General features: G+C 50.3%; 5 protein-coding genes across 5 annotated transcripts; 2 read left to right on the forward strand and 3 right to left on the reverse strand.

Annotated features, from left to right (window-relative positions):
• Positions 1 to 316: 316 nt before the first annotated feature.
• P175DRAFT_0529312 (uncharacterized protein) lies at positions 317 to 2,789 on the forward strand (the record flags this gene model as incomplete). Its single annotated transcript, XM_040899680.1, has 6 exons — positions 317 to 825; positions 897 to 1,745; positions 1,810 to 2,147; positions 2,219 to 2,425; positions 2,494 to 2,691; positions 2,746 to 2,789. 6 exons carry the CDS (start codon positions 317 to 319, stop codon positions 2,787 to 2,789), a joined length of 2,145 nt encoding a protein of 714 aa, XP_040753663.1.
• Positions 2,790 to 2,925: 136 nt separating this feature from the next.
• On the reverse strand, positions 2,926 to 4,799 carry P175DRAFT_0521456 (uncharacterized protein; the record flags this gene model as incomplete). Its single annotated transcript, XM_040899205.1, has 2 exons — positions 2,926 to 3,765; positions 3,831 to 4,799. 2 exons carry the CDS (start codon positions 4,797 to 4,799, stop codon positions 2,989 to 2,991), a joined length of 1,746 nt encoding a protein of 581 aa, XP_040753664.1. The 3' UTR covers positions 2,926 to 2,988.
• A 208-nt stretch (positions 4,800 to 5,007) lies between these two features.
• Positions 5,008 to 6,568, reverse strand: P175DRAFT_0541963 (phytanoyl-CoA dioxygenase family protein; the record flags this gene model as incomplete). Its single annotated transcript, XM_040900356.1, has 2 exons — positions 5,008 to 6,402; positions 6,459 to 6,568. 2 exons carry the CDS (start codon positions 6,566 to 6,568, stop codon positions 5,457 to 5,459), a joined length of 1,056 nt encoding a protein of 351 aa, XP_040753665.1. The 3' UTR covers positions 5,008 to 5,456.
• A 1,209-nt stretch (positions 6,569 to 7,777) lies between these two features.
• On the reverse strand, positions 7,778 to 10,198 carry P175DRAFT_0507138 (uncharacterized protein; the record flags this gene model as incomplete). The annotated part of the gene is made up of 7 exons (XM_040898246.1): positions 7,778 to 8,068; positions 8,167 to 8,632; positions 8,701 to 8,901; positions 8,962 to 9,116; positions 9,188 to 9,522; positions 9,604 to 9,720; positions 9,772 to 10,198. 7 exons carry the CDS (start codon positions 10,196 to 10,198, stop codon positions 7,778 to 7,780), a joined length of 1,992 nt encoding a protein of 663 aa, XP_040753666.1.
• A 685-nt stretch (positions 10,199 to 10,883) lies between these two features.
• P175DRAFT_0127130 (nonhemolytic phospholipases C family protein) lies at positions 10,884 to 13,366 on the forward strand. Its single transcript, XM_040892392.1, has 5 exons — positions 10,884 to 11,185; positions 11,240 to 11,322; positions 11,389 to 11,656; positions 11,705 to 11,828; positions 11,889 to 13,366. Exons 1-5 carry the CDS (start codon positions 11,060 to 11,062, stop codon positions 13,124 to 13,126), a joined length of 1,839 nt encoding a protein of 612 aa, XP_040753667.1. The 5' UTR covers positions 10,884 to 11,059; the 3' UTR covers positions 13,127 to 13,366.
• The last annotated feature ends 446 nt before the right edge of the window (positions 13,367 to 13,812 follow it).

Consider the following 13,812-nt stretch of genomic DNA (forward strand, 5'->3'; position numbering starts at 1 on the left):
AAGGCGTCCTGGACAAGAGCGGAGAAACAGTGGGAGCCATTTGCAATATATCATGATTCGTTGGTCTTTCTCTCCTCCCGTTTTTATTATTGTATTGTACTCCAATTTCTATCTCCTTTCTTGCCTCCTTCAAGAACCTTTACAGAACCACGCCTGCTACCGGCCCTCATATCAACCAACCGCTTACATCGGGGGTAGGACTGAAACAATACTGCCACCTCCCCCAAAACGCAGACGTCGTTCCAAATCATTATCGGAAAGGCCCAGTATACTGAACTAGACTCCATTTTTTCTTTTCTCAGTGCCCCTCCCTATCATGAGCTTTGGATGGGGGGTGGGGGACCTTGTGCAAGCCGCGACCATCGCTTGGTCGATCTACGAGAGCTTTGGTTGGGGCTCGAAGTCGGCAAAGAGCGAGTTTGCATATTTCCAAGCAGAATTTGGCCTGGTTAAAGTTGCGTTAGAGAAGCTACAGAACGTTTCCGCGGCTGCTCCAGAAGACGACTTGGAACTCGGGTCTTCCTATGAACACACGATAGCGCGATGTACGGAGTTTATTAGGAGGCACCAATCCCTCGCCTGTGATGCGTCTAAATTGATGAATGGCCGGCGGCCTAGTTTCCATACAAAAGTCTTGACCGTATGGGATCAGGTCTCCTGGCCGCTTGAGCGCGAAGAGGCGGAGCGCCTTCGACGACTTTTAGAACGCTACACGCAGATTGCAATTCTCAAGGTTACGGCGAACACAAGAGATGTGACCAAGCAACTAGTGCGGGAATCAGAGCAAGCGAGGCTGGATCACTTGGAACTGCTGAAGGCGATTAAGTTCGTTGTCCCTACCGGTCTTTTTTGCCCCCCCTGAGAACCTGTGCTGATGTTCTTGATGCGGATGGCAGAACTATGAGCGTACAGGTTACCTCGATCCTCCGACGATGTCTCCTCGATGGATCTACCGATGACCCGGCTTTGGATGTCCAGTATCTGGCCGGGCTGCAGCGCCGGCATCTACCCTCTTTGCTTGATCCCTGGCCCGGTCTCGGTTCCATTCCCGAAAACGACGTGTTGTACCCGCCGAGCAGCGAGGGAAGCCAGTCTAGTCAAGAAGCGTTGGATCGCATCCAGGAGATTACAGAGAAACTGGGCCATCTTGTAATGCGCCTAGATACCAATGGAGGTCACGTCACGGCTTCAGACCGGGCGCATCCAGTTAAACGCAGCCAAAAATCCAGCCACACCGGCACGGGGACAGCAATAGTTGACCCGGTACTTGGGTTACTCAATCGTATTAGTGACAACGTTCGGGAAGCCTTGGATAAAGTCGGATACGAGCACGTCTCGGTGCCGACTCGACCATTATCCGTAGTATATGATGACACCACCAAACCCACCAAGGTCCTGAATAACGCAGCAGAAGAATGGGAGCAATTTCACGAGTGGTTACAGTTCCAACTCGTACACTCTTTCCGCATACATCCTGGAGACGCGACGCTCGTCCCTCCAACCTGGCATCGATCATCTCCAGAGCCCACGTACAGCCCTACCCAAGCCTCATCGCCCCCGACAGATTGTCCTCAAATCACCGTATCTCCAACTGAGATACCAATAATGTGCGATACAGGGACCCCTCTGACCCCCAGCCTTTCCTCGGAATCATACTATCTTGGTTCCAGATCGCCATCTTCAATTGGGTCCGACCGCACATCGAGCGTCCAACCTTTGTCCCTCACCAACCAACCCGTGCAAGTGTATGTACCTCTTCCTATTGAGAGTGAACAAAAGACAACAGGGTAGCTGACGTGCCATAATAAGAATTTTCCCAGACCCTCGCCACCAGAACCGTCAAATCCATCGCCCTGTGGCATGCCAGGTGACGGTTTATTTCAACCAACGCAGCAGCGAACCGGAGTGGATTGAGGGCGTGAACCTTGAGAGCGGGATCCGGGTGACCCATTTGGTCGATAGAGAACACTTATCGAAGACCGTGGAGAGCACCATGATCCCATACGTGCCACATACCGGGTACTCGACTTCGTTTGGATCGCGACTTTGCATCCGTTTTGTTGGCTCTCATCGCGTCAAAATCGAGGAAAACGGGTCGGTGAAACGAGCCCACATTTCGCCCATTTATATATGTCAAGACAAGCAAGGTATGGAAACAACCCCCGCATTCCCTTATTGGAAGACAGTTGGTAATCAATCATCTAACGCCCTCATTAAGACTTCGACATGTTCCAAAGCGTGATCTTGAGACGCGAGGTCCTGTTCTGCGGCGACGTCAAACGCATCCATTCGAGCACCGTCGGGGACCATTGTTCCCTGGAAACCGTTCGTGTGCTAAGAGACCGGCTCACTGGCGAAACTTATATTCTCTATTTTGCGTCCAATCGAGGATCAAACGCGCTGGCAGGATTCCTTGAATGGCCAGGTCTGTTTCTCCCCCGGCCATGCGCTCCGCTGATTTAAGCTCTGAATTGCTAACTGAACCTGCTACAGTGGGAGGATTTGAGGTTCCTCGAAAATCCGGAAAACGCGATGTAAAGCTGCAAAGGGCGCGAGATGCTCTTCAACGACGGGACTCGGTGGAAAGCACCGGCACGAGCTTTTCCCACGACTCCTACACATCGGGCGCCTCGCGTTCGGGGACTGTGCGGAAGGTGAAGTCCCTGCAATTCGATTTCCAACAGGAGAAAGGTACGTGAGGGTGTGTAGTCTTGAATTGACCAGACTAGCTGACCAAATGTACAGAGTGCGATGCTTTCATTCAATCACTACTCCATCGCCATCCATAGCAACGGGGAATGCCCTGACCGTGGGTGATTTACAAAGGGACGTTGCTGAATTTATACTTCGATACCTTGTCTTATTCCAAAATATTTGAAAGATCCGTGAAATAACTAATATTTATATACCAACAAATGTCGAAAATGAAGGGTGGAAGCTCCATGGGTTGAGAACCCAGTAGTACTAAAAACACCGCGACGATTAATTCTATGCAAAGACTAGACCAGGATATTCACTGCGTAGCAAGACTTCCCAATCCACAATGTCGCCGCGGTTGGCACGTCGCCAGATATCATCAAGCAATTTGAGCGTCACAAATACGTTTCCGAGCCCTTTGGTCGCCATCATATTCAACCGGTACTCGACGGTTAGCCGGTTCGACTTTTTCATACTCCCCACCCCAGCCATGAATATGGGGAACAGAATACGCGCCTCCAGAGGTGAACCCGGTCTGATTTGCGACAAAGCCACCAGTATATCGCTGGCCATCTTTCTCATCATAGGATCATCGTTAGCTAATCGTTCCCGTCGTTGCTGTAGAAGCATCAACAACGCCGTCTGCATTGCAATAGCAGCTGCTTGCTCCTCGGATGATTCCGACAGATCACGCCCGGGCTTCCAGCGCTTGACCATGCGCTCGATCTCCCGGATCTCCTCCATATCACATCCATCGTGTCGGCCTTTGGCAGCTAGGAAATTCGCGCGGTTCAGCAACCGATACAATTCTTCGGGAATCCCAAACACGAGGGGTTGGGCTTCATCATTATTTTCGCTGACTCCGCCCCTTTCGTTTAGTGATTCTCTTTCGATAGTGGCAGGCACATCATCGGATGTCGTTGATGCCGCACAGCAAAGGTAGTTGTACACGTCTATGATATTCATCAGGGCCGCATTTAGGCCAAGGGAGTAGTCGTCGACGCTGTCTAGCAATGCCTTGGCCCCATGAAGATGCAGGAGCCATTTCTGCGAGGTGCCCTGGCAGATCTGGGCATGTCAGCATCCCGTCAAGCATTGGGTATCCGGCGACCTAGAATAAATCGGCTTCCTACCTCGGTGAGACAAAGAAGAAGGGTCGCGACCAGAGCGTAAGAGAGCCTACTAGGGCTCTGCAGCTCGGCTTTCAGTCCCTCCAGGGCTAGACCTTGCAGCATCATGACATCCCGTTGCCACTCCGGGTAGACATTTGAAATATGGCAGGCTGAAAGAGTAGTAAGAGAGAATCTCACGGCGCGATTTGTAAGGGCCATGGGTACCAGGGTGCGGAGGAAAATATTTCGATCGTCTGGAACCGCGACCAATGCTCGAGAAACGGTTTGGACGAAATGGTTCAACAGGTGCCTTTGCGCAATGTCCCAGTCCTGTAGAGCTAGCGGCGTGATGCACGTTAGCTTGCAGAGAGCCGCGGACGGTAGAACTACCCCTTGCTCCAACCCGTCGCCGCCTAGATGGGAGGATGTAAGGTTCTTTGACGCAGTGCTATTCGCTAGATTCGCCATCTTCACCATCCCGACATCATTGTCGCTGCAAATCAGATTAACCCACTCCGCGAAGGGCTTTGGCAGTACCGAAAATGAGGAACTAGGGTCCCTCATGGCATCCCATGATGTTAGAGATATGCGGTTGAAAGTCGGGTCTAGAATCAGCCCCGTGGCAATATCGGCGGAGGGAGTAATCGTGTATTCCGCTTGTGCAAGCTCTGTTGGTGAAGCCGAGTGTGTTGGCTCTACACAAACGGGGGGAGAGCAGCGTAAGCTTAACCTTGAGCAGTCACCGCAGATAGGCCAGTTCTCGTCACACTTTTTTCGACGTCGACGGCAGTTAGAGCACCCCATAGCGGATCTCGTATGGCTGACCTTTTTTCTGGATTTGAGGACGGGCATACTCGCTGCAGTGGCCCTATTCGCTTGGGCGTCGGTGCAGGGCAGGTTGAGTCTCCGACAGCGAGAGCAAGGGCGGCCGTCGAGGCACTGGGTCTTCAGTGATGCGCATATCGCGCACGCTGTCCGGCGCCGTCCCATGACGGGATAGATTTCTCATCCCGGCCTTGAAATGGTAGTCTGCAGAATTTGTTTTCCGAGTGGAAAACTGCCGATGCGGATTTGGTACAGGCTCGGTCTCTAATAGCACTTCGACGAATATCCCAAGATCATCATCTCTCACAGTCACGAGTTGGGGAAACCCCAAAATATGAGAATGAATCTCTACGCTTTACTTTCATACCTTGGGTCCCCTGCTGAGGACCCAGTAACCAGCGGAGAGCAGCTTATTACGCGGTAGCACCCATCCATGGCGCTCATGTACGAACTCGAACTCTACCGGGTAGTTGGGAAAGAGAAATGATGGACACTAGAATTAGCAAAGACTATTGGCCCAGCCAAGATCGCTGTGGAGCGTTTGTTATCTACACTGGCCGTTATACGACGTTTTTCCCGCTCTAGACGACGGGATTCCGGAAGAGAGCTCTATGATTAGACAGCCAGGCCTTAACCCAGGCGAAAGAAGTAGACTGGCTGTTCCTAGGATTCTGGCTTATACATTTAGGTATTTGGATAACTATGTAAAAAGGTCGATCAATAAGCATTAATTTGGTTATCTTTATCTTTATATACATAAAACATTTGGGAAAAAGAACAAAAAAAACTTCAACAAATTCAGGGTCTCAATAACGACAAAACTTAATACGACTTCGCTCCAGCAAGTTTGAGTAACCTATCCGAGAATTCCGGTATTTCGAGTGGCTGATCTCGGTCGCGGGGGTCTCGTGTGCCATCAGGGAGCATAACGTGTGGATTGCGGACTGCGATATGGCTATGGGGCCAGTGAGTTGTACCACCGTACTTCTCGAAAACTTGTTTTTTCAAAGCCAACTGCTCAGGGGTAGCCATCGAAGCCGGCGTGTATGCTGCGTATATGGCTGTCCTGGTTTGATTGCTCTTCTCAGTTGGCTCTGAACCGTAGTGGATCACACGGCTGTCCCAGAGGATCAGGTCGCCGGGCTCTGCGCAGACCTTGTGCGGGCCCATCCCGCGCGCCGTAAACCAGTCCAACTCGGTCTGAGGAAGCATATAGATGTCTTTGAATGGTAGCCAGGATTTCTTGTCGGACTGTGAGCCGAAGAACTCGTCATTGAACTTGTGGGATTTGGGATACACAACAAGACCTCCATCGTCGGGTCCGGAGGGAGAGAGGGCAATAATTCCCTGGACGCAGTGAAGGCCACGTCGCATCGGAGATTGATCAATGTGCTCCCAGGCTTTGCGCCTTGGAATGTCCTTGCGGTTGGGGAAAGTGATGTTCAAGCTATCAAAACTGACAAGAAGCTCATCGGTCTCCCAGACTTTAGCAAACGCGTCCACAACGCCCGGCTCCAGCCTAGCATCCCACATAAATTTCTCGTGGTTGACGCAGTAGTCGGCATATGTTCGAATTTGATTCGCGTGCGGCAGATTCTCCGAAACCCATGTATCTGGGTTGTCGAAGTCAAGGTCGGTACCGAATGAACGTAACCAGTCGTGGGCCTTTTCGCAATACTTCTCCGCGCGATCCAGTGGAATGGCCCCTTTGATTACAGCAAATCCATTCTCATAGAGCTCGGCCCTGAAGTCTTGGTAGTCTCCTTTGCTATTTGTTGTTAGGATATTTGAAGCTTCAAGTATCTTCCAGGGGGGACGCCTTACCTTAAGATATGAGGCATCGGGGCGGGAATCAGCTCGATTTTCGCGGACGAGGCATCTTCCTGCTTGTTCATCAGGTTGATCGCCTGGGGGAAGGTTTGAGTGGCTGCCATGGTAACTGCAAAAGTAGACAGGAGACTGATAGGAAGGTAAAGTTGAGATATGAGTATCTGAGAAAGGCTTTGAAGTCTGATGAAGATGATAATTGAGATTCAACGCGAGGAGATCTATGCCACTTATATATCCCGCAGCATAGAAAAGCCGTCGTTAACTAGGTACGACAATAGACCGCATCTTTCGAGACCATTGCACGGTTATGGAATGAGGTTATGGGTAACTGATAGTATACGATATAGATATGCGTTTAATCCGGTCCAGTGGCAATGCTCCTGCGTTCCTGTGGTACGCGAAAGGGCCGAAGGGAAAAGTCCCGTCGTTTGGGCAGCCACTTCCTGTTCTTGAACCAATACGGTGGAGAACATACATAGTACTCCGTAGTTTCGCTATCATGACATTGTTACAGGCGTTAGCCCCCGCTGGAGATTCAAACCCCGTCGTTAAGAATTTAAGCCGTCGCTCAGAACCAAAACACGGGGTCATTAGGGTTAGGGTACATCCTCACATTACGATTCATTTGTCGTCTTTGGAAATCTATGAACGGGATCCATACGTAACTCAAAGATATTAGGAGAGGAGTACTCCGTAGTAGCAGCGACCACAACTAGCTCCCAGTTCCTAATGATCGAGCTCTTCCAACTCGTACGGCTACGTAGCCATCCATGCCGGAAACATAAAAGCTCTTTCAAGCCCTAAACGTTTTGTACATAAGCATCATAATATCAATTCCTTTTATAGACCGTAAGCTAGATACAAGATCCTAGAATTAGACCCCTCAAACAGTAAAGTGTCAATTTCTCTTTTATGTGCGTGATCCATTGTCGAGTTGAAATGAGCCTCAAAGTTGGATGGAATTAGAAGACGCGGGGCGGGCTATTTATCTCCAAAGACTACTCGGAATGTTTCCTCAAATGACCTGTAAATAACTATTTTTAGCCTAAGTGCTATATCGACGGAATCACTTCGTGAAACCTAGTAATCTACTGTTTAGCGATGAAGGTCTGATTCTCCTAATCCTAGTTAAAATAGGTATTAGATGCATCAAAATCCCGCCCACAGTCTAACTAGGAGAAAGAGTTAGAGCGAATACCAGTGGGATCCAAAGGTCGACGGAATTAAAATTCCATCTGCTGGAGGCCGTAATCGTACACTGAAATAGCTCTTCTAGTTTGCGGGAATGGCCTGCTATAGAATTAAGCTAAGAACTAAACCCCCCCGACATCAACAAGCATCGACATGCCATTTGCTAAATGCCACAAAATATGACAGTGGAATAGCCAAATGCCGGGGTTGTCGGCTCGGAAGCGCAGAACTGCATACGCACGGCTGGGGATGTAGACTGTATCTCGGAGCATGGCACGGGATAGATCGTACCCTTTCGTTTCCGGGAACCTCTCGGGGTCGAGACCAGGCGGAGAAGGGTCGACGAAAGGGTTATAAGAACCCCAGCCAATGGCGGCTTTGTAGACGGCAAGAATGTAGAAATGATGACCGTGCTGCATATTCCATAGTTAGATGTAAAGGCTCCTTGACTGGCAGGTTTCTGAGACTCGGCTGGGTTCGAAATAGAAGACAACGGACGGGTAGAACGTACCAGGTGGAAGGGATGACCACCTTCATCGAGATTATTCACTACCAAATCAACCCATATGCCTTGTTCCCCTTCATCTCTCTGGTGTAGCGATGGTGGACTAGGAATCGTAATACCAAACTGATTCTTATCCCATCTCTCCCGCTCCAGTTCATTTAACGGGATCGCCGGGTCCATTTGTGGTACCCAGGATGTCCTGTTAAAAAACCCGTACGGGACATTATGTCGGATTGAGAGCTTTTGGATCTTAGTGTAGACGACCTCTGTCCTTTGCACAGCGGCGCTGGGCGGGATTTGGGATAGGATCTGCTCTGTAGAAGGAAGATCCTGGACATCAATCAAGCTGGAGATCTGCTGCTCATTCGAGGGGGGTTCTGCAGCAATATGTGTCGGTTCGGTTTCATCTTGACCTTCAGACATGAAAAATGTTTGAGTAGATTTAAGGGCAGGATTCGGGTATTTGAAGCATCTATCATTCCTCGTTAGAATCGACCATGCACATAGAGGATATGAGGGGACCAGGGTAGAGAGAAATACTCTTCATCGAGATGAATCTTCAATGTACTCGATTTATCATCTGTAGACCGACGAATAAGGAGGTCCATTCGCTGGCCCGGATACAGTATGCCGACCGAATGCATACTACGAGTTCCTTGTTGTGCCTGGACTGGAGCACTATCCACTTCGAGGACAGTAACATCATGGTTATCGAAGGTCAGGGTAAACCCAGCAAGCGATCTAAGCTAATTTATCAGAAAGTGCGCAGAGAGACAGAAGGACCACCATGTTGCTACTCACCCTGTGTTCACTACTCTTACCCTGCAGACGGCATCTGTGGGTAAAACGCGAGATAGATTGATGGGACTATCAATGCAGTCTAGCGGCCTCGCGGGGACAGCCATGGAACAATTAAAGTATCCAATTCCATTAAGAACCAAGGAGTCTGGAACGGGCTGTTTGTTGTTCATGTCCGCCATTAGTCTTGTGGTCCGGCACAGAAAGACGCAAAGTCGACTTATCATACCTCGTTCCCAAAAGAACCGGCGCGCATATACCACGCCATTACCTCTGCAGCTGGTCGGTGGTACCAATCACCGATCATGAGAAGCACGTCTTTTTCATCTGCCCCACGGTTGAGGGAAACGTCTCCCTCTCTGCTCATCAATCCACGCACTGTGGATTTGGGGGCGGGCTTATGCACCACAAATCCACCATAGAGGCCGTCTGCCCGGGCTAATCCCGCATGCCCATGATACCAAAAGGTTCCACTTTGATCAGATGGGATATCAATGTGGTAGAGGAAGGATGCTCCTGGCAGGATTGGACGTTGTGTAACGGCGGCAACACCATCCATTGAGTCTGTTCGGTAGTTAGTGGCATTGATCATGGCACTCTTATAGGGAGACAATGGGAACGATTAGTTAACCGGTGAACACTTGCTTTGAATATGAAGACCATGCCAGTGAACAGTGAAGGACTCATCCTGCAAGGCGTTGGTGACATTGACTATGACGGTATCTCCAGAGCGTGCCTCGATAGTTGGGCCCGGGAAGAGACCTGGAAGCAGGTTAAGTCAAGCTTTGTGGAGAATATTTAGCAGAAACCGACCATTGATCAGGTGCACGTCCTTCAGCACCCCGTCCGGTCTCAGGTTGCCAGCCGTTACGGTCCAGTCTAGATAATGCGTCGCTGGGTCCCGGTAAATGTGATGCTTGGGATGCAACTCGATCTGGGGACGTGAATCATCAGGGCTTTTCATCAGAACATCATGTTCTTCGAGGTTGGGTTCATGATGGATTCGGGTAGGAGAGAAGAAAGAGGACGGCAAAACAAGCCGAGTGGTGTACTGGTTCCAGAGGAGTAGGACAACTACAAGACATAAAGCCAGGGGATATAAAACCAATCCGCATGGCCAGTCTCTGCTTGACGCCTCCTTCTTATGCTTCTGGGGTGTATCAGACCGGGCAGAGTCTATAGGTTCCTCCAGCTTGTCCGCAGGGCGAGGTTTTCGTCGACGACTGGAGTCTCGCTGCATGGTCGCAGCTGGACAAGGGAAAATCAAGAAACAATTTACACTTCTCCTTTTATCGAATGCCTTTGGATTCTGCTTGCATTTCCGTCCCTGTCCGCCTCATGCATACAATTGGAGAATGGGAGTGAGGGGTAGGAACTGAATCGCACGAGGCAACGCATGAAACCGAACTTGCAAAGATGAAGATCCATATTATCGGGGGTTAGAACGTCCACTAAGTCCTCAGTGCACCCACTACACACCAAGGACTCGGGTCTTTTAAATTAACCCATGTAAACTCGCCATTCATTGTCAATCTCGCCTTCCAATCCCTTCCAATGGGTTTGGGGGCTTTTAGCACGTTCGGATACGGTCATCCCACCGAACGAAATGCATCTCCACTGTGCTTCTAGCCGCTGGGACCGACTCCTCAATCGCGCTGACAAAATGGCTGCTTCTGACCGGTTAGTTAAGGGATGGCGGCGCTTCTTCAACACCCCATGTGCAGATTCAGGCATGGCCAGGACGATCATTATTCGTTAGTTAGTTGCTGACCGGGTAAAACACACAACTTAGCTTGAATGCTTGACCTGCGTTGCGCGAAACGGGCGGGTCGGAAATGAAGACTATCAGGACTTCCGGCCAAGCACTTGTCGAATCTGATATCACACGGTCAGCACGTTTCCTGCTGGTATCGGATGCATCCTGATGCCGTATGCAGAATGGGATTGCGCTTGATCAAGGCGGGGGCTTCGGGCGGGCGGTTCCCTAAAATCCCATCGATAATTCCGGGCATATAAGGAGGGTTGTTGACCCTTCGTTTTGCCATCTTTCCCTGACATTGCAGAGTACCGCCGACTGCTTTCCTCTCTCTGTCGTTCCAAAATGAGCGCACTTTTGGGTTCAGCCCTACTATTGCTCTTGGGAGCGAGCACACCTGTTGCCGCAGGCTCTCTCAAAGATATCGAGCATGTTGTCATATTCATGCAAGAAAACCGATCATGGAACAATGTAGGCCTCTAGGAAGATCTTCACTTGTGAGATGGGCAATTAACCATGTACTAGTACTTTGGCACCATGGCCGGCGTGAGAGGCTTCAATGACCCCAACGTCCAGGTCAACTCGGATGGCAAACCTGTTTGGTACCAGTACGATACTTGAAAAATCTACTCGCAGCGTTTTAGTCGGGGGAGACTAATAATGCTATAATGTAGAACCGTAACCTCTGAGATGTCTACGTCCGCCGATACGCTGCTCCCATGGTATCTAGGTTACAAGAACAGCACCTACTGGACCAACGCGATCCAGTGCATGGTAGCCGGAGACAACGGCTACACAGACAATCAGGCAGCTCTCAACCACGAACTGAACAACATGTGGGCGCGCAATAACACCCCATGGAGCTGGGGATACTTTAAGCGCAACGATATCCCAGTGCATTTTGCCATTGCCGAAGGTTGGACCGCCGGCGACATGTACCAGGTGAGTGCCGTGATTTCGAGCATGGTCCTGAGGCTAATTGTCGAACAGGAGGGACAAATTACTTCCACGAACCCCAATCGAGTCACCTTGGTGAGTGGCTCCGTCAACGTTCCCGGCGGCCCGCAGAGCGCCGATCAAGGCGGACCTTACCTCGATAACAACGAAACCCCAGGTTCGATCCCTCAGTGACCAGAATGATTGGATTTGGTTTATGCTAAGAGATGATATGCAGGATGTGAGGACAATGACATCAGCTGCTATCCTATCAAATGGAAAACCATCTACGAGATCTATGAGGAAGCAGGTGTCTCCTGGCAGGTTTATCAAGATACGGACAACTTTGATGACAACCCATTGGCATGGTTCGAACAGTACCAGAATGCTTCCAGCGATTCCCCTCTGGCCAAGAAGGGGTTGGCATACCTGGGGCTAGAGGGATTCTACGAAGCCGCTGCCAACGGCACCCTACCTGAAGTCAGTTTCATCGTTGGTCCCGCTGAGCTCTCGGAGCATCCCCCCTATATGCCCAAGGACGGCGCATGGCTGCAGAAGAAGGTCGTCGATGCCGTTACCAGCAGTCCTAAATACTCATCCACCCTCCTCATCGTCAGCTACGATGAGACCGGAGGTTGGGGTGACCATGTCACTCCTTTCCACTCCCCCGAAGATACTGCAGGCGAATGGATGGAGGATCCGTACGGCCTTTTCGGCAAGATCTTCGTGGGGCCTGGCTTCCGCGTGCCTTTCTACATGGTCTCCCCTTGGACGCGGGGTGGCCGTGTGTTCACCGAGCGGGCCGACCACAACTCCCAGATCCTCTTCCTCGAACAATGGCTCGAGGCCCGTGGCTATAAGGATGTTCGCACCCCGGAAATGGTTCATTGGCGTCGCGAGCACATGTCGAACCTCGTGAATGCTCTCGACCTCGACCATCCTGATACCAGCCTGCCGGTGATCCCTGCGGCCGAGCAGCCTGACACCGCCGGTGGTAAATGGACCGGTACCTCCAACTGCGAGGCGACCTACGCCGTGCGACGACCTCCCGTGCCTTACGGTCAACAAGACGAAACCGACGCCCTGTTCTTCGAGGAGGGATACAAGGAGGTTGTCGGCGATTTGACCGAGGGTCGCTACCTTGTCTTTGAGCACAAGAACAAGGCCCTTGCAAATACTGGCAAAAAGACCAAGATCAGCAGGACCCCAGCAACCGCTGGTCACCGCGACAAGCAACAGCGGTGGGTGATCCACTACACCAAGGATGAAGAGAGCCAGATTTTCCAAATCTCAAGTGCCCTCGATGGCAAGTGGATTGGCCCCCGCGAAACCCTCGTCTCCTCTCGCGCGGAGGCAGCCAACATCAAGATTACCTTCCGGGGCAACGGTAAGGGATATCGTCTCCAGTATGTTGACGGGCCTAATGTGGGTGCCACGGAGGAATACACGGTCTGGAGTGTGAGTTATCATAATTAATCGGGTGGAGTTGGCACCCCTGACAATGTTTGTATCTCCATAACGTGTCTCGATGCCTGGATGCTTGAAGAGCCCACAATGATTTAATGCCTCAGGCTGCAATTACTCAGATTTGTCATCATGTGATATATCTGACATAATCATGGCGACTGCTGATGTAATCTCTTCCTATTCCGGAACATGCAAACATGTCAAACACTCCAGATTTTATATAAAACATCCATTCAGTGATCAAGTCAACCAGGGCCTCTCAAGCTCCTTTTCTCTTCTTCTTTGTAGATTCATGTCAATATAGATCTGGGATTCCGTTTGTACACTACTTTTTGATAGTATTTTCCCAATTCCTCCTAGACATTGTTCATGTGGCCTCGATATATAGATATATATATATTGGCTGCCGGTTCCCTCTCAACCCTGGGCTCGAGGAACCTTTCAGTTACATGTTGTCGCTCCATACAGACCAGTACCACGAAGTTAATTATTGTATTGCCCAAATCCACCTGATACATGATTGATTCTGGTAATCTAAAAGTAACTTGTCGTGCAAACTAGCCCAATTCCTGCTCGCATTGTTTCATAGCTCAGCTTCACCTAACTTGATATCGTTACCAGATAACACGCAACTGAAAAAAAAAATTAATAACAGACCGAGCAGAGGAATAATAATGAGATGATTTGATCTGCAT

This window comes from Aspergillus ochraceoroseus (genome assembly GCF_002846915.1).
Source record: "Aspergillus ochraceoroseus IBT 24754 chromosome Unknown P175scaffold_2, whole genome shotgun sequence".
In the NCBI taxonomy this organism is placed as follows: domain Eukaryota; kingdom Fungi; phylum Ascomycota; class Eurotiomycetes; order Eurotiales; family Aspergillaceae; genus Aspergillus; species Aspergillus ochraceoroseus.